The sequence below is a fragment of the Dendropsophus ebraccatus genome, chromosome 1 (genome assembly GCF_027789765.1).
Source record: "Dendropsophus ebraccatus isolate aDenEbr1 chromosome 1, aDenEbr1.pat, whole genome shotgun sequence".
Lineage (NCBI taxonomy): Eukaryota > Metazoa > Chordata > Amphibia > Anura > Hylidae > Dendropsophus > Dendropsophus ebraccatus.
This window is the reverse complement of record NC_091454.1, coordinates 56,568,894-56,588,595: the sequence shown is the minus strand read 5'-3', so window position 1 is coordinate 56,588,595 and position 19,702 is coordinate 56,568,894. Positions and strand designations below refer to the sequence as shown.

Sequence of the window (19,702 nt, the reverse complement as noted above, 5' to 3'; positions counted from 1 at the left end):
TTCTATGTATGCAGCATAGTAATAATAATAATTATTATAATAATAATCTATTATGGTCACGTTGAGAGTAGTAGTGTTTTATGTTTTTACGAAATAAAACTGTGCAGTTTGTCCTGATAGGATTTCTTTAGCGAAACAGAAAATCTTGACGTGTTTCACAATCTAGGCAAATCCTGATTATAATTAGAACGGGAGGTATTGCAGTATGAATTTTGTGAGTTTTTGTAGGATAGATGGTATAAATCGGTGTCCACCATAACTGGGGAGCGATTCGAGTAAACACCTAGTGTGAAACCTAGTGTGAACAGGACCTAAATATGGCACATTTTTAGACTATTTTTTAATTTTTACCCATTGACTTTTCATTTAATTTAAAAAGTGTTTCTTTTTTTCAAATCAACTGTCAGAAAGTTATATAGATTTGTAATTACTTCTAGTTTAAAAAGTCAAGTCTTACAGTACTTATCAGCTGCTGTGTGTCCTGCTTGAAGTGGTGTATTCTTTCCAGTCTGACACAGTGATCTCTGCTGCCACCTCTGTCCAGGAACTGTCCAGAGCAGCAGCAAATTCCATAGAGAACCTCTACTAATGTGGACAGCTCCTGTTATAAACAGAGGTGGCAGCAGAGAGCATTGTCCTAACAACACAAAAAGAACACACTCCACAATGGTATGTTTTAACGACTCAAGACTTCACTTCTTTTCAAATAAACATATACATGTTTACAGTAGGAAAAATGAAAGTATATCACCCAGTGGATTGTAGTGGCATAGTCTTTATCAGTGTTCCCTCTAAGCTTCAGCCACAGCTGAGCGGAATGGCAAGAGAGCTGAGCAATGGTCAGGCAAGGTTGGGCAAATCAAAAACTTGACACAGGAACATTGGTACCATAGTCTAAAAGTGAATGTAGCAGAGCAAATTAAATCTAGTAGAACAGCTCATGTCAAACAACAAAGATGCAATGGATGCCCCCCCTGTATTATCCCCTATAGATGCCTCCCTGTATTATCCCCTATAGATGCCCCCCTGTATTATCCCCCGTATACACGGTCCCCCTGTAATATCCCCCTTATTGATGGCCCCTCTGTATTATCCCCCTTATTGATGGCTCCCCCTGTATTATCCCCCTTATTGATGGCCCCCCTGTATTATCCCCATTATTGATGGCTCCCCCTGTATTATCCCCCTTATACATGGTCCCCCCGTATTATCCCCCTTATTGATGCCCCCCCTGTATTATCCCCCTTATTGATGGCCCCCTGTATTATCCCCCTTATTGATGGCCCCCCTGTATTATCCCCCTTATTGATGGCCCTCCAGTATTATCCCCCTTATTGATGGTTCCCCCTTATTGATGGCCCCCTGTATTATCCCCCTTATTGATGGCCCCCCTGTATTATCCCCCTTATTGATGGCCCTCCAGTATTATCCCCCTTATTGATGGTTCCCCCTTATTGATGGCCCCCTGTATTATCCCCCTTATTGATGGCCCCCCCTCTATTACCCCCCTTATTGATGGCTTCCCCCGTACTATCCCCCTTATAGATGCCGCCCTGCACAGCAGATTTTAAAAAAAACACACAACTCACCTAACAGCACGCTCCCCCATCGCTGCTGTCTTCTCCTCTTCTGCCCCCGGCTGCTGCGTCGCTCCCTGGGGGGTGTCCCAGACAGCGCACACATCAGGAAGCTCAGTGTGCGCCGAGGCCGGTACTTCCGGTACAGGGAGCATCTGTAATATACGCTCCCTGTACAGGAATTCCCAGCGACGCACACTGAGGTTCCTGATGCGTACGCTCCCTGGGGATCCCTGGGTACCCCCCCCCCCCAGGGAGCGACGCATCAGCCGGAGGCAAGATTGCCTCTTGCGACCACAAGCAAGACAATGTTTGCGGTCACAAGATGGAGGGGAGGGAGGACTCCGGCGCAGCACTCGGGCTAAGCGGACAGCTGGAGGCAGTGAGCGGGGCCTCACTGGCAGCTGAGCAGCTGTGCGCCACGCAGCTTAAAGGGAACGTTGGTCTTTATACACATTATAACCATCATAATGCTGCTTGTCCTCTTTTTCTAGTAAACATACCAACATTAAGATATGATCTTCTAGTTTGGTTATTTGTATGTCATAGGAAATAATAGGTTTTCTTTCATTAATATTCACAGTAGTCTAAAGAGGGTAAGTTGACATAAAACTCCAAAGCCAGCAATATAGCTTGTCCTATTATAGTATTATATTATTCCAAGGTGTTTTCCGACAATAAAGGGTTTTTGACTATGTGTCTCAATCTGCAGGGAGCATAACAAACAGGCATACTTACCTGGCCTGCTCCCCTGCTGGTTTCTCTGCTGTGGCAGTCACACCCATGCCCTTGACTCTGAGGAGGTTCCTCTGCCACATAGATGGACACCAGCATTGTAAATAACATATGTCCAGTTGCAGAATATTCTTGCAATATACAGTTTTTGTAGTAGTGATGTACAGTACAACAGAAATATAACATGAAACATATAAATGTAACTTTCTGTTACATAAGACTCAGTAATGATCCTGGCCCCAGCCCCTATTTCTCTGGTGCATTCACTAAAATACTCAGTCCCGTTACTAATCTCTATGAATTGTGGTCACCTCAGCAAGACAGAAGGTGAGCTCTGAGCTAGTGTGTGTGCCCCCCGGCTTTCATGAAGACACCCGTATGCATAGAATAGCTTTTCTTCATCTGAAAACACAGCTTCCTCTGTGGTTTAGTTTCTGCAGCAACATTTCCTGTAGCTTTGGTGGAAAGAGGTAGTATGGGTTTGAGGATGCATCGAGTTGATAGGGCTGGGTGGTGCTCATCCAGCCTCGCTATATCTTCACAAATGACAAACAGTGCTAAGAGCATATGAGGGGATGCCTGGGAAAATGAAATTTCTGGAGGTTCCTGGTGGCAGATTGGTAAGTGCTTCGACAGACTAGTCGAGGAGGTATCTGTTGGCTTCACCTTGGTTGTTGTTTCTTCACACGAAGCTCAATTTATGTTAACGTTCCTACCACGCTGGAATACGTTATTGGGAGAGAAGTGGGTTAAAGTTAAGAGTTGCAGTTTGTAGGCAGTTAGATATTTTTAATAAATAATCCCCTTTTTCCTCTATGTTTATGCCGGTCAGTCTGGTCAGTTTATCTTCCAGTAAATATTACAGCCCAATATAAATAGGCTGAATCACAGCTGGGTGCAGCAGCCACCACAGCACATCTACACAGTTTACTTGTGATTTTTATTGCTCTATTTAAGTGTATTAGAAAGTAACTAAGGCCCCTTTTTTATCATGTCTTCACTGACTGCTGTCACTTTCTATTGGAATGCCATGAATAAGGTATTAAAACATATACTTCAGCATAGTTTTAGGCTTTCATAGACCAAACATAGTCCATACCAATCTACTTGTGACTAAAAATGATGTGGGAGCTATGCAAATTAATCAGTTTGGTGCACTGGGGGCATTCCTCAGCCTCTCAGTGCACTGTCCAGCCTGCCTTTGCCTTCTACATCCCCTCCTGTGTCCCTTTCTTCTTATGTATAGGAGATAGACATGGATACTGAGAAACATTCCCAGCGCACTGAATTGAGTAAATTACATATTATGGCCATGTTCCCACATTGTAAAACACCGGCCATTCTGTGACCCGGACGGGTCACAGAACAGCCGGAGTTACTGAAGATTATCCTGGCCAGTACTGCAGAACCGGCCGGATGATCTTTATTTCTGCTGAATTCGGATGTGGGCACATCCGTGTGCGCCCGCATCCAAATTCACTGCTGCACACAATGGAGCGTGTGGCCGAAGCTGCACATTCCATTGTGTGAACTGACAGTTGTTCTGCGGCTGCTATCCAATGAATAGTGGCCGCAGAAAACTGATATGGGTATACGCTGCGGCTGGGTTTCCATTCATTCACATACAATGTATGTTTTGTATAAATCACGGCCGTTGTTGCAAATTGCAACAACGGTTGGGATTTATACAGGGGCGGAACTACCGCCGTAGCAACCGTAGCGGAAGTCGCAGCCGCAGCGGCGCACACTGAGCTCAGTGGTGGCGCTGCCCGGGACTTCGCCTGGAAGCTGCTGATCTGTCGGGTGCAGATGAAGAGAGAAGAAGAGACCTGCGACCGACGGGGGATCTTGTGGTTAGGTGAGTTGTGAGTTTTTTTATTTTTATCAGAGGGGAACACTGGGGGCTGTATATATATGGGGGATGCACAGCACTAGAGGCTGTATATATATATATATATATATATATATATATATATAGCCCCTAGTGCTGTGCATCCCATATATATATATATATATATACAGCCCCTAGTGCTGTGCATCCCATATATATATATATATATATATATATATATATATATATACACATATATATGGGATGCACAGCACTAGGGGCTGTACATATATATATATATATATATATATATATATATATATATATATGGTGCACAGCACTAGGGGCTGTATATATGTGGGGGATACACAGCACTAGGGGCTGTATATATATATGGGGGATGCACAATACTGGGGGCTGTATATATATATGGGGGAGGAACAGCACTGGGGGTTGTATATATATATGGGAGAGGCACAGCACTGGGGGCTGTATATATGGGGGAGGGACAGCACTGGGGGCTATATATATGGGGGAGGCACAGCACTGGGGGCTGTATATATGGGGGAGGGACAGCACTGGGGGCTGTATATATATATGGGGGAGGCACAGCACCGGGGGCTGTATATATAGGGCAGGGACAGCACTGGGGGCTATATATATGGGGTACGCACAGCACTGCGGGCTATATATATATGGGGGATGCACAATACTGGGGGCTGTATATATATGGGGAGGCACAGCACTGGGGGCTATATATATGGGGGAGGCACAGCACTGGGGGCTATGTATATGGGGGAGGCACAGCACTGGGGGCTATATATATGGGGGAGGCACAGCACTGGGGGCTATATATATGGGGAGGGACAACACTGGGAGCTATATGGGGGAGGCTCAACACTGGGGGCTGCATATATGGGGGAGGCACAACACTGGGGGCTATATATATATGGGGAGGCACAACACTTGGGGCTATATATATATATATATATATATATGGGGGAGGGACAACACTTGGGGCTATATATATGGGGGAGGGAAAACACTGGGGGCTATATATATGGGGAGGGACAACACTGGGGGCCATTTGTAAGGGGAACAACACAGGGGGCAATCTATAAGGAGGACGTCACAGAGGAGGCATCTATAAGGGTAACTACACTGCGGGATGTATACAATAGGGCATGCACAGAGGGGGGGTATTTATTTTAGTGGACTAAACAGAGGGGTCATCTATAAGGGGACTACACAGAGGGGGCCATATACTACAGGGCAGGGATAGGGAACCTTGGCTCTCCAGCTGTTTAAAAACTACAGCTTTAGCTTTGACTGTCTACACATGATGGGAGTTGTAGTTTTGCAACAGCTGGAGAGCCGAGGTTCCCTACCCCTGGTATAGGGGATGCACAGAGGTTGTCATCTACTATAAACACAGAGGGGCTCTCTACTATAGTAGATGCACACAGGGCCATCTATGTGGAAGACTGAACAAGGGACTATCTATAAGGAGCCAGGGCTACCCACTGAAAGAGGGCTTTAAGGGGCCAATACAGATGTGCAGTGTGTATAGAGATGAGGATGGTGCCAGAGTGAGGGGCCTAATATGTCTGTCTGGCAGATTCTGTGGATTCGTGGCTCAGAGAAGTTCTCATAATGGCCCAGGACAGATGGAGAAGAAGATGAAAAGGGAAGAACTCCGATCAGAGGAGTAGTCCCCTGTGAGTCACTAAATATATTTGCACTGTAATTTATATGTAGTACAGACCCTGTGTAGAGCTGGGTGTGTTGACGGTGTAGTGGTCGGTTGAGGGGGGGGGGGGGCCCAATTAAAAGTTTGCTATGGGGCCCAGCCATTTCTAGTTACGCCCCTGGATTTATACAAGACATACGTTGTGGGAACATGGCCTATTTTTGGATTAGACTACAGGATAGCAATGCCAAGGGAAGAAATAAGAAGACCAGCGCTGGAATGAGCAGCTGTACTGGGACTGGTTCCTATTAGTAGGTTTGTATGTATGAACCTGCTGATAGTTTCCCTTTAAAGTTATAAACCTTATTTTAGAGGGTATATTTTGAGATTTTATTGGAGACATATATGCTAATATATAAAGATGAAGAAGTCAATAAATTTCAAATCCATAGTTTTTGCTGTGGATCTGCAGCATTTCTGCAGCGGATTTATTGCATATTTTTGCTTTACCAAGTTGGCAAAACCCCCTGCAGTATGCGTGGTTGAGACTCTTTGCTGCTACATTAAATTTTCTGGATTTTCTTAACAGAAAATCAACAGAAAATTGAAAAATCTCCCATATGTGACATGAGATTTAAGAGGTTTCTTGCAAACAACATCATCTCCTTGACCAATGCAGATAAGTGTTAGATTGCTTAGATCTGAACTGATCATTAATACAGGGGCCCCGAGCCCCCATTCCTCTCCACCAGCATGTCTGCAGGTGACAAGCACACACACCGCTGCTCAATGGAACTTTAAAGGAAATATCAAACAGCTGCACAGCTTTGTCTATGTCTCCCATACAGTTATCTGGGTTCACACTACATATATTTCAGTCAGTATTGTGGTCCTCATATTGCAACCAAAACCAGGAGTGGATTAAAAACACAGAAAGGATCTGTTCACACAATGTTGAAATTGAGTGGATGGCCGCCATTTAATGGCAAATATTTGCTGTTATTTTAAAACAACGGCTGTTATATTGAAATAATGGCAGTTATTTACTGTTATATGGCGGCCATCCACTCAATTACAACATTGTGTGAACAGTTCCTTTCTGTGTTTTTAATCCACTCCTGGTTTTGGTTGCAATATGAGGACCACAATACTGACTGAAATATACGTAGTGGGGACCCAGGTTAGGCTATGTTCACACTATGTAAGTCTCCGGACGTATCGCGTTCCGTGAATAAGCGGCCGGAGACTTACGTAGTTTGCGTACAATGGAAAGTATACGATGTACGGCAGCACAGTTCACACTACGTACGAACTTACGCCCGGATCGTATGCGGCGGCGTTAAAAATAAACCACATCATTGTTTGCAGACGGAAATGCCGTAACTTACGCCCGTAGCGTTACATGCGGTCCCGTACGTAGTGGTGATTACTTCATTTTGCAAGCTTTTTGTGCCGATCCAAAAGGTTCTGTAGGGTGTCCGCGGCTAGACGAAGATTTCCAAGTGAAAGACCGCTGTCAGATCGCTACGTAGGGCGCTCGGGAAGCATAAGTAGACTACGGGTGTAAGTTCGCGGTCCGTACGTATCCGGCTGCAACTTGCGTTTAACACGTATATGTCCGGACACGAAAATATGCGGCCGGACATATACGTAGTGTGAACATAGCCTTGCAAGGCTGGGTTCACACACAGTATATTTCAGGCAGTATTTGGTCCTCAAGTCAGGTCCTCATAGCAACCAAAACCAGGAGTGGATTGAAAACACAGAAAGGCTCTGTTCACATAATGTTGAAATTGAGTGGATGGCCGTCATATAACGGTAAATAACTTCCATTATTTCAATATAACAGCCGTTGTTTTAAAATAACAGCAAATATTTGCCATTAAATGACGGCCATCCACTCAATTACAACATTATGTGAACAGAGCCTTTCTGTGTTTTCAATCCACTCCTGGTTTTGGTTGCTATACAGCCTCACAAATACAGCCTCAAATATACATAGTGTGAACCCAGCCATAGTATTAAGGCGTACCATTACATACTGTATATTCACCCCCAATATGTACAGACTACTTTTCTTGCATAAAGTAATGCACAAACCCAATTTTGCCTGCCAGCTGAAGCCAACTCATATTTTGCTAGTCAAAATCAATAGAGAGGTCGATGGAAACAATTTTCCACATTTTTCTTATAAAGGTAGGAATGACAACAATGACCACAGTATATCATGCCTGCGACTGCAACACATAGACCGTCCCATTTCTATTGAAGTGAACCGTGTTTCAGCTGTGCTATGAAACTGATGTGCCCATAGTAGAGCAATGTGAAAAGGAATGAATATCCAACACTGATACTTTTCCTTCGAACATAAGGCCTGTACTGTAGATCGGACGGCCTTCTGGATGTGTTTTATGGCTATTTTCACCAGCCAATAGAGAAAGGCTGGAGTTCTGATAAGTCTGATAGGAATTTTTCCATAGAACACATGGATACAGATAATCGACTGACAATCCAATGCAATGTTTACCCTGAAAATCATATTAGAAAGATGTAGGACTTATTTTACTGCCATGAGAGGGGTGGATGTGGAAGTGACTGCTCTAAGTTCCTCTTTTAGACCACTTGTTGTTAATGTATTCACTTCCTACTGTCATGAACAGAGCTATACGTCACCATTGCACACTGAAGCTGCTGTGAAACTTTGTACACCGTGTAGAATTGGTTGGTGGACAGGCACTCTGTGATATTAGGGAGACCAGCTAAGAGGCACTGAATGGGGCTAGCAAAGACAGTCACTTACAGCTACCTGAGGCATGTATGAAAAAATAGTATCTAATATGGAAATATTTGCACCCGCGTTTCAGTCAACATTGCTGGAACATTGATTACCTGGAACATTGATTACCTGGAAATCTGCATAACATCCATTATACAGTGAATAACTCTTTCAACTAGGGATGGTACGAACCCGAACTCTCGGCAATGATTCCCTCTGTCTGCCCGCTCCGTGGAGAGGGTGGATACAGCGGGAGGACCGTCTGGAAAACTGGGATACAGCCATAGCCATAGGCTGTATCCCAGTTTTCCAGGCGGTCCTCCCGCTGTATCCAACCGCTGCACAGAGCGGCCAGACAGTGGGAATCTGATGCCGAGCGTTCGGGTTCATCCTTACTTTCAACCAAAATATAACTATTGTATTATTTCTGTACTATTTGATGTATCACTATGAATAGCCTCTCCTCCCTGCATCAGCAATGAGACCTAGTCACTCTACCCAGCATTTTGCCAACATTTGCCAACAGAGGAGGGAAGTGACACCACAGGTCCACTGACCTGCTTGAGTGCATGTCCCAGGGAACAAACCTCTGCAACACTGGGATGCAGTACTGAGTTATCTTGATACTATTTGGGTATTGTATACTTTGTGATAGACAAACATGATTGGTATTTGGATCCCTATATGTGCCTTATATGCATATTTGTGCCCTAAAGCAACCACTGAAGGAAATGCATGGGAAGTATATGGCATTTCTGAAGGAATAGGGATAGTTTCCTGTGCATGCCAACCCTTTTTAGAGCGGTAAAGCCAGTGAATAGATAAGAATGGCTTAATAGGGTTTGAGAAAACTTCCACCTTTTTGTCACACAGCAACCAACCATTGCAATTGTTTGTATAAAATTAAAAAGCAACTTTTTGGGAAAAAAAACAACAAAACTTTAAATTGGCCAATGCAATACTCAACCCCCCTCCCATGCACTGATATGGCCTCCTACCCGCCCGCAGAGGGGTGGCCGCAGTATTGATTATAGGCAATGGTAAGAGAAACAGGTGGGGAGATGTTTTGGTTCACCTATGGGTAAAGTACTGCCCCTGGTGCACCAAATGGTCTCAATAACATATTATTAAAAGTCTTTTTTTTGCTGATTCTGCGTAATCTGCCCTAATAGGTTCCATGAGCAGGTTAGGATGACCTTTAACCTAGTGGGAAATGGTTTCTTAACAATTTTAAATATTACATAATTAACGTATATGTACTTATGTACTATAGCAATTATAACTGTATCATTTTCTTCCAGGTGTTGGCTGTATCTGATGGAGGTAAGTCACCTGAAATAAAGCAATAAGAAAGCATGATACATGATGCATGTTAATTTGCCCCAAAATAGTAGTAAGGCCCCATCTGTGCATCCATATAGTAGTTAGGTCCCCTTTTGGCCCCTATATAGTAGTTAGGCCCCCTCTGTGAATCTATATAGTAATAAGGTCCCCCTCTGATATAAATAAGCAATTTCCCCAGTAGGTAATATCCTGCTGTAGCTAACTCCCTCAGTAGGTAGTATGCCTCAAGTAGTCATCCCCCTGTGGGTAGTCCCCCTAGTAGTTAACCCCCCACAGTAAATGGTATCCATTCACTACCAGCAGAGATCATGAAACTGTGGGAAGTTTAGATGCTAATTATATTACATGTGTGTGGAATTGTTAATTATACGATGAATAAGCATTTTTCCCAATTATTTTGTATCCCCTATGTAGGCATCCCCCTGTAGATAGTCACTCTAGTAATTAACTCCCCCAATAAATGGTATCCCCTATGGAGGTAATCCCCCTGTAGGTAGGTAGTCTTCCCAGTAGTTAGCCCTTCCCATTTAGGCCTTCACCCTGTTTGTAGTCCCCTGGGTCCTAGTAAACTCTAGCTTTAGGTAGTTAGGCCCCCATCTGTAATATATAAAAAACATTAATACTCACAAGGGTCCCACACAGTCCTCCAGTGTCTCATTCTCCCTATTCTGCAGGCAGCGCCCAAGTAATGTCACTCAGCGCAGGGTTGGGATCCAATGACTTCTTGCTTTGTCAGTGTGCTGCGTTCAAATAATAGCTCTCATTAGGGGAAATTATAGTCAAAGGGCTAGACTGCCGTCTATGGGACTGTCGGAAAAGTAGTGCTTGGCTGTGCACATTTCCCCCTTACATGTTTGTTATAGGTTTGTGAAGGGTTAACAGGGATTCCTGGTGCTCACCTGAATTGCAGCAGTGAAGTATTTTATTGCATGTCCAAAATAAGATCCACAATATGAGTTATTGCACATATTATTTTGGACATTTTGGACAATAAAATACTTCCCTACTGCAATTCAGGTGAGTGCTGGGAATCTCTGTCACCAGTATCACCTTATCGTGGAAAGCCGACTGACTGGAAATGTTATTGAAGTGGCTGATTTAGGCCTCAATAAACAAGAATGTTTTCATGCACTGACATCAGAAATCCTGAAACTGTGAAGAATTTAGAAGCTAATTATATAACACATGTGCAGAATTGTTATTATATGATGAATAAGCATTTTCCATAGGTATGTCGTGACCACAGTGAACTAGTCTGCTTAAGGGCAAATTCTTCTTAGCCATCGCACAGCAACATTTGACACTAAACACAGAAACAATTGGGTGTGAATCGTCCTGACAATGTTTTGGAGATAAGGTGAAGTAAACAGGGCTCTTGTCAAATGTCAGGCATGCCTCTTACTTTTTCCTTCTCATTCAATGGCTCATAGAGTGTAATGGCTCATAGATTGTAGTGGCTTCCATCAAACCTCACAATACTATGGGGGCATTGGATTACTAGTAGGACCATGCTTCCATTATCTCTCACAGATTTGGTTGGTTTTTGCAAGCACTCTTTACTGCACAGTCACCATAAGCATCATAAAGGTAAGTGGGGGGGGCTTTAAAGGTTTTTAGCCCAGCTACATTATGATGAGAAATTGCAGTGTTAAAAAAGAAACCATTAGTATTAGAAGGTTTGTGCTGATTCATTGCAGTTCTATTGTAGAGTTAAACCACACTGATTTAGATGGACGAGGCAGTGACCAGAGTCTCAACAGTTTGCCTAGTGTCCAGACTGCCGGACTTGGATCAGAGCGATCAGTTGCCAGTTGGGCAGTATCATTTGAAAGGCTCCTTCAAGATCCTCTTGGGGTTGATTATTTTACGGTAAGTTAAGAAGCATGCAGCAAACTCCCCCCCCCCCCACAATGCTAAGGAGTAAAAGAAGTTATCCCAAGACTATAATTTCTCATCTTTTCACAGGATAGACCATTCTTAAATATCTGGTTGATGAGGGTCCAGCCACTAGGATCCACACTGATTACAAGAACAGGTTTTTTTTTTTCAAAAATGCATTGTGTATCACTCCATTTACTTACTATGCAACTGCTGAAGACAGTACAAATAGTATTGTGATTGACATCGGTCCCAGTAGTGGGAACCCTCATTTATTAGATGCGTATTATCTATCCTGTGGATGGATCATAAGCTATAAACTTGAGATAACCCTTTTAAGGCTATGTTCCCACATAGTATTTTTTTCTCAGTATTTCTGTCAGTATTTTAGTCAGTATTTGTAGCCAAAGTTAGGGGTGGAATCGACAGAGAAAAATAATAGTGGGAAGATTTTTGTATTTTCATCCCACTCCTGGATTTAGTTGAAAAAATATTGACAAAAATACTGACAGAAATACCCTATGTGAACATAGCCCAAGGCTGTTTTGAACCAATATAAAATACCTACAAACTGTATACTAGGGGTAAGTATGCTGCTTTATTTTATGTATATAAGGAAGCAATTGTCATTACAAGTGAAAATGCCTTTTTATAATAAATACTAGGTTTGTAATTTTTTCTTCCATCGAAAAATATTGAGGTTGGAATAATATGATTGTATTCCAAGGCCAGTTTGACACAAATGTATATACAGTGGTACCTCGGTTCTCGAACATAATTGGTTCTGGAAGGCTGTTCCAAAACCGAGCTGTTCGAGAACCGAGCTGTAAGTTCCCATAGGGAACAATGTTAAACTGATTAATTGGTTCTTACACTCCGTGGGTCAGGTGCAGAGCACCCGGCCCACAGAGCGTAAGAATGCTCCATGTTCACAGGAACACTGAGAGGCAGGAGCGGGCAGCTATTTAAACTTGCCGCCGCGCTCCTGCTCCACTCAGCTGCGGGGGACACCCTGTAAAGAAGCGGGGATTCCCCTCATTAGGATGGGATTCCCCACTTCTTTACAGGGTGTCCCCCGCAGCTGAGAGGAGCAGGTGCGCAGCGGCAAGTTTAAATAGCCGCCCACTCCTGCCGCTCACTGCAGGGGATTCCCTATAAAGAAGGCGGCCGCACTGCTCCCGCACTAACCTGTCATTCCAGGCCCCTCCGCCGGCCCGGATCTCTTCTTGTATGTGTCCCCCGCAGCCGCACGCATCTGCTGTTCTGCCAGCAGCCCCGCTCACAAACTCCTTAGCTGCTTCCTCCCGCTGGTCCCTGCTGCGTCTGCAGACACTCCTTCATCCTGCAGACGTAGGGGGGGGGGGAGCAGCAGGGAGGAGCGCTGATGAGCGGGCCGCGTGCAGAACAGCAGATGCGTGCGGCTGCGGGGGAACCATACAGGAAGAGCTCCGGGCCAGCGGGGGGGGGGGGACGTTGAGTATCAGGTCAGTCCAGCCGGCTTCAGGGCGTCCCCGCAGTGAGAGGCAGGAGTGGGCGGCTATTTAAACTTGCCGCTGTGCTCCTGCTCCTCTCAGCTGCCGGGGACACCTTGCAAAAAAGTGAGGAATCCCATCATAATGAGGGAAATTCCCGCTTCTTTACAGGGTGTCCCCCGCAGCTGAGAGGAGCAGTAGCGCGGCTGCAAGTTTAAATAGCCGCCCTCTCCTGCCTCTCACTGTTCCCGAACACCTCTAACTGTCAGCTGAACATCAGTTCAGCTCACAGTTATCCTCCTGGTTTTGTTCGGATACCGAGCAATGTTCGGATACCGAGCAAAACTTTAGGGGGAAATTTAGTTCGAAAACCGAATTGTTCGAATACCGAGGTGTTCGGGAACCGAGGTTTTACTGTATATAAATGTGCGTACACATTATGGGCGTACTACAGATGACTTTGCTTTAGTATAACTTAAGCATCACAGATCTGAACCACTGATCAGTATTCTTCTAGAGAGGAAGTTGAATTACATATGACAGCAGATACAATCTAAAAGCAATACTGACAAAGAAGACTTGTAGATAAAATGTGGGTGCCTGCATATTCTAAACTCATCATGGTCTTCTATGGCCTGCTTCATAATGACTATATTATAATGGATATAATATTGATTAAAAAATATACTTCTTTATAACTAGCGAAATAGTGGTAGCGTGCATTGTCCAGATGGGGCAGACATAAACTACTGTCCCCATGTTGTGAGTGGCATTACAACTTCGCTCCATTCACTGATCTGCAATAGCAGAAACTTTAAACAATGATGGTGTGGTATCTGGAGGAAAACAGCCACGTTTTCTAAATCCTCGAAAATCCATTCAATCATGAACGCTAGGTAGCACTGTAGTTTCTGGAATCCAACAGCTGTATAAAGATAACAGTGTATAATTAGTTTCATATCCCTCATCTCTAACCTCCCAGGCCTGTGTTACATGACACAAGTTGTCACTAGTTTCACACTGATTGCTTATCTGTCAACTACTGTAGCGTCCACATTTATGCACAACAGGCAATCCCCTTGCAGAGCTCTCTCTGCTTCTACGCCACTAGCACAACCAGTAGTCTAGCCCAGGCTCCAATGATTCCTTACTTCTACAGCCTTTTTAGCCCCCCGTCTCTCTGGTAGGTTGACACTTTTTTTTTCTGATCCCTGACTCACTTCTTTCATCTGACACCTCTCATGCATCATTTAGTTGTCACCAAATCTCATTTTTTATGTCTTCTCAGCTGCTCCTCTCTACAGCATGGTGCCATAATATATATATACAGTATACTTAGTATATACAGTCACATATACATATATGTAAAGTAGAAATGAATAAAGATGTCACTGAGTGAACTCTCAGATGTGCATGCTGTCCTTGACTTGAATATATAGAAACCTCATACCCCGTTGTGAATATAGACCAGGGTGCTGTCTCATGTCTACATTCCTCTTGTTGAACACTAGATAGATGGGCAATCTAGTCTGGTGAGGCATGCACTGGTTTAGTTGTCCTGTGCTGCTGTGAGATTTATTCTTTTGTTGGTTTTATTGTCCAATGAAAGTGACAGGCAGGCCTACATTCCTGGTAAGAAAAAGTTTACATACAGTATATATCCTCATAACCCAAGTAGCTATTTCTTAAAATGAGCAGGTATTCTAAAAGACTTCTATGAATGATCATACTAGATAGCAACACAAAACTCTTATGTCCATTGTTGCTGAGTACAGATAATGTAGTAGATGTTACCTGCAGTCCTATGTAACAGCACAGATAGCACAGTGATATCTCTGGGTACATATAATGTAGTAGATGTCACCTGCAGTCCTATGTAACACCACAGATAACACAGTGATATCTCTGAGTACAGAGAATCTAGTAGATGTCACCTGTAGTCCTATGTAATACCACAGATAATACAGGGGACAGGGGCACACTATAGGGGACACCCTGCATTACCCCCATAGTCCCCCTGCATTACCCCCATAGTCCCCCTGCATTACCCCCATAGTCCACCTGCATTACCCCTATAGTCCCCCTGCATTACATAGTAAGAGCCCCCCTGCATTGCATGAACACAAAAGAAAACAAAACAAACCAATATACTCACCTAATCCTGGCCCCGGTCTTCCTGTCTTCTCTCCTCTGCTCTCCAGACTGTCAGCTGCCGCACGGATCCTCCAGAAGGCCCGATGACATCATCACTGGCCTGCTAGAGGATCTGTCTGAGAGAGATGCTAGTGAGATCTGCGCAGGGGGAGAGGAGGCTGCCGCCGTCAGCGCAGAGGAGATCAGTGAGGTCTGTAGGGGAGGGGAGGCAGAGGGGGCGCCGATTACATGGTCAGGCAGGAGCTGGGCGGTGTCGGAGAGAGGGGCGGCGCCGTGGCGGACTCAAGGGACAGCCAGCAGAACATTACTCAGGGGCCCACTGGGCCCCGAAAGTGATGTGCTGCTCTGTAACATTCTAATGTGGGCAGCGGGGCATGGGCCACCCGGAGCCTCGGGGCCCGGGCGGCCGCCCAAACCGCCCACATTTAAATCCGCCACTGGCTGCAAGGTATTATCACATGCTGAGATAAATAAATGTGAACTTGCCACTGTTTCACATTTAGGTTGTTCGTTGTGTAGCTTTTTCCATTTTTCTTGTCTATCTTTTTCTGTAGGAATTTCTAAAGAAAGAATACAGTGCTGAGAATATACATTTCTGGAAATCATGTGAAAAGTACCAGAGCATTCCTGCAGATGATACTGAGCAGGTATTACCATGGCCAGTTTCCTTTTTTGTTACTGTAAGGCTATGTTCACACTACGTAAAAGTATGGCCGTTGTTGCCATCGGCAACACTGCCTTATCTGGTATCGGATCCCGGCATAGTATGTGCTCAAAGCGGGAACCCATACGGCGCCGCAAAGAACTGACAGTTCACACAATGAAGCTCCGGCTGTTTGCTTCATTGTGTGCTGTGTGAAGTTCTGATGCGGACGGGCGCTGATGCACTCGCATCAAAACACTGCGGCCGGAAAGATCATCTGGCCGGTCCTTAAGTACCGGCTGGAATGATCTTTGCAGAGACCAGCCGTTCCGTGACCCGGCCGGTCTTTTATGTAGTGGGGAAATAGCCTAACAAGCAAAGCTAATATATATATTTATATATATATATATATATATATATATATATATACACTGTATATATATATATATATATATTGTGTGTGTGTGTGTGTCTCAAAAGATTTACATTAAAAAAATTGACATTAACAAAACATATATACGATAGACCAACAGAGACTAATGTGTTTCAGACTATTGTATATGACTAGAGACTAGTAAGTATGTAACACATCGTCATTTTTTTTACTTTGTCTTCTAGCTATTAAACGCTATAGTAATATAATTTAATATAATATGGTCATGTGATTTCTTACATCTACTTGCATAGAATAAAGTAGCAGAATTAACACTGGATTGACAAAAAAAAAAAAAAAAAAAGGAAACAGCTTACAGACAGTGCTGAGGGGTATATGCCCAAGTGTATGCAGAGAACAAGTTTATTAAGCAGTCATGGTTGATGTAGCACTGGGAAAGTCTTATCAATGAACTAGGGAGCCAGATATCAGGGTGCATGCTGAGTGGTACAGTAGTAGTATACACAGGTAGTGACAACCAAACATACGACAACTAGACTTCCTAAAAGTAGCCATAGCTTTACAAACCACAGTAACCCAAATCCAAAGCAATGGTTTAACCTATTTCCCTCACAAGGTACTGCACCCATACTAAGACCACACAAAGTAACTGCATTATATTTAACCATTCCCTGCTCTTAGCTGAGGTCTAGGGAAAGTGATTTACTGCTGCATCAAAATCATAGTGCCCATAGTGAAAAGGATATCCTGTAGCATACAAAACATTGGTGGTGTCAGTCAGATCACACCAAGAAATGACAAATGACTGAAGAAAAAAACAATCAGGAAACTTGTAGAAACCATCATCACTATTTTGTTGATCCATTTTTGATTTTGCTTATTAAATTTGATTTTGTTTATTAAATGACGATCCTTAGGTATGAAGTCAGTGATATATATATATATATATATATATATATATATATATATATATATATATGTGTGTGTGTTTTGTGGACAGCAATGTGGTTGGCATGTGTGAATGAACTTCGCACAACATGAATTAACCATTTCCTGGGTGTGTGTCACTGCTGACATTTCAGCCGCGGTTCTTGTTATTAGTTTCCTGACAACAGTAGTGACTTCACAACGTGAGTGTATCACGGTTTTAAGGTATTACAGGGGGTTATCCACCGTTAGAAAAACATGGAAAAACAAGACACTCTTGTCTTCAGTTTGGGTGGGATTTTGAAACTCTTTGAAGCTATTACTCTTTGAAGCCCTATTACTCGAAGCGATAAATAGCACAAATCAAGACGATTTGGATGATTATCACTCTGTGTAATAAGGACAACGATCAGCCGATGACAATGATCATCAGCTGATCGTGTATTTAGGTCTGCACCTAGAATCATCGCCTGCTGACCATGCATTGCTACGTATAATAGCGATGCACGGCTGTCAGCTAGCAATTGAATAAACTGTATACCCTACCTCTCCATACTCCCGATCTTCTCATGCCTTCTACTCGTTTCCTGGAAGTAAACAGATGGCAGGAAAAGACCGGGAGCATGGAGAGGTAACGTATACAGTTTAGGGCAAGGGTTGTACAGACATATGTAACGATGTCTGTGCAGTCCTTTCTAAAAGAATATCAAGCCGGAGATCGTTGCTTATTTACATTATTGATTGGGCAGCCATCAGCCTGTCTAATAGGACCCGTATTGTAAACCACACCTGAACTGGGGACAAGAGAGGTGTTTTCTCTGGAAGAACATGACCATGTGTTTCTATTCTTGGATACCCCTTTAATAATAAAGTTCTGGACAATAAACATAAAATAAACATAAAAATGGGGACTGTTGTAAAATTTGAGCAATTACCTATAACAGCCAGAAGACAGAATGAAGATTGATATTTTTGTATATGTAATTGGAAAGCCATCTCTAAACTAATGTATCTATCTGTATAGGAAGCAGCAGTTACACATGTGAATTGCACTAGAATTGTAAATGACTGATTATGATGAATTTGAGTCTAATCATAATGTCTCTGTAGACCTGATGTGTCAGTCACAAAGTAAAGTTTTATCAAATACAGGTGTGCCAAAGCTGTTCTGGACATACAGCATGGATATGGCCGACGGGGATATAGCACCAGTTTAAAACACAGATTTAGCAAAATAAAATAAAACTGGTGTAAATTTCCCATAGCAACCAATCACATCTAAACTTTTATTTTTCCCATAGCTGAAAACTAAGTTGTGGTTGGTTGCAGTGGACAGTTTATACTAGTTTCTATTTTACACCCTTTAATAAATCTGGGCCATAAACTTTATTTAAAGGGGTTATCCAGCGCTCGAAAAACAGGGCCACTTTCTTCCAGAGACAGAACCTATCTTGTCTCCAGTTCAGGTGAGTCTTGCAAGTAAGCTCCATCCACTTCAAGGGGAGTTACAAAACTCCACCCAAACTGGAGACAAGAGTGGTGCTGTCTTTGGAAGAAAGCGGCCATGTTTTTGTAGCGCTGGATAACCCCTTTAATCAATGACAGCAAATAGACCCATGGTGCCTAAGACTAGTGCATTTCAAGAGCAACAGCCAAGAGCCGCATTGGCTTAAAAAATACAGTATAAGACACAGGGTCCACTGGACTTTTCGTTTTTAAAGGGTTAAATAAAGCCTCATCAACCTTTTAAAACAGTGTTAGCTAGAATTCCAGCATAAGCAGCATATTTACTAAATCCTAAACCTCTCATCTATTCAGAGAAAATAAATTTAATAGGCAAATTTAATTGTCCAAAATAATCCAGGACAGGGAACCAAAGAATAACAGTCATGTGTTATTCTTTGGAAAGAAGTGCAAATCGCATTAACAATGGGGTAAAGGCCGTATTAGACGGCCCGATATTTAGGAGCAAGCAATCGCTGGCCAGTCAGCACCGACAGTGAGGGGGGCGTCTGGGCAGGGAGTAGCAGCAGGGGCTATTACTGTCATTGATCAGATTCACATGGCCTATTATCACCTGCTTTGTATAACTATCAGGTTTATTAATACCTCAAAGGCCATAAAAAAATCCTTTCCTGGATGGTATAACTTGGTTTGCATGACTTTTTATGGGCCATACAGGTAAATCACAAGTTGGGTTTATAGCTTTATGAAGATTTGGTTTATCTTATACCCTTTAAATTATGTGAACTCTTTAAATGTATATTTTAATTTAGTGGAG

The 19,702-nt window shown here is 43.3% G+C and overlaps 1 protein-coding gene across 2 annotated transcripts in view; it reads left to right on the top strand.

The window, feature by feature from the left end:
* Positions 1-19,702, top strand: part of RGS14 (regulator of G protein signaling 14) — an 85,646-nt gene that overhangs the window by 29,783 nt on the left and 36,161 nt on the right. The window contains exons 1-4 of one of the 2 annotated variants that reach the window (XM_069954557.1): positions 2,842-2,932; positions 9,911-9,932; positions 11,662-11,822; positions 16,012-16,104. In XM_069954557.1, the coding sequence (XP_069810658.1) occupies positions 2,888-2,932; positions 9,911-9,932; positions 11,662-11,822; positions 16,012-16,104 (321 nt within the window). In that variant the 5' untranslated portion in view covers positions 2,842-2,887. Of the gene's footprint in view, positions 1-2,841; positions 2,933-9,910; positions 9,933-11,661; positions 11,823-16,011; positions 16,105-19,702 lie in introns of those variants that run through there. The other variant, XM_069954554.1, reaches the window with a different exon arrangement.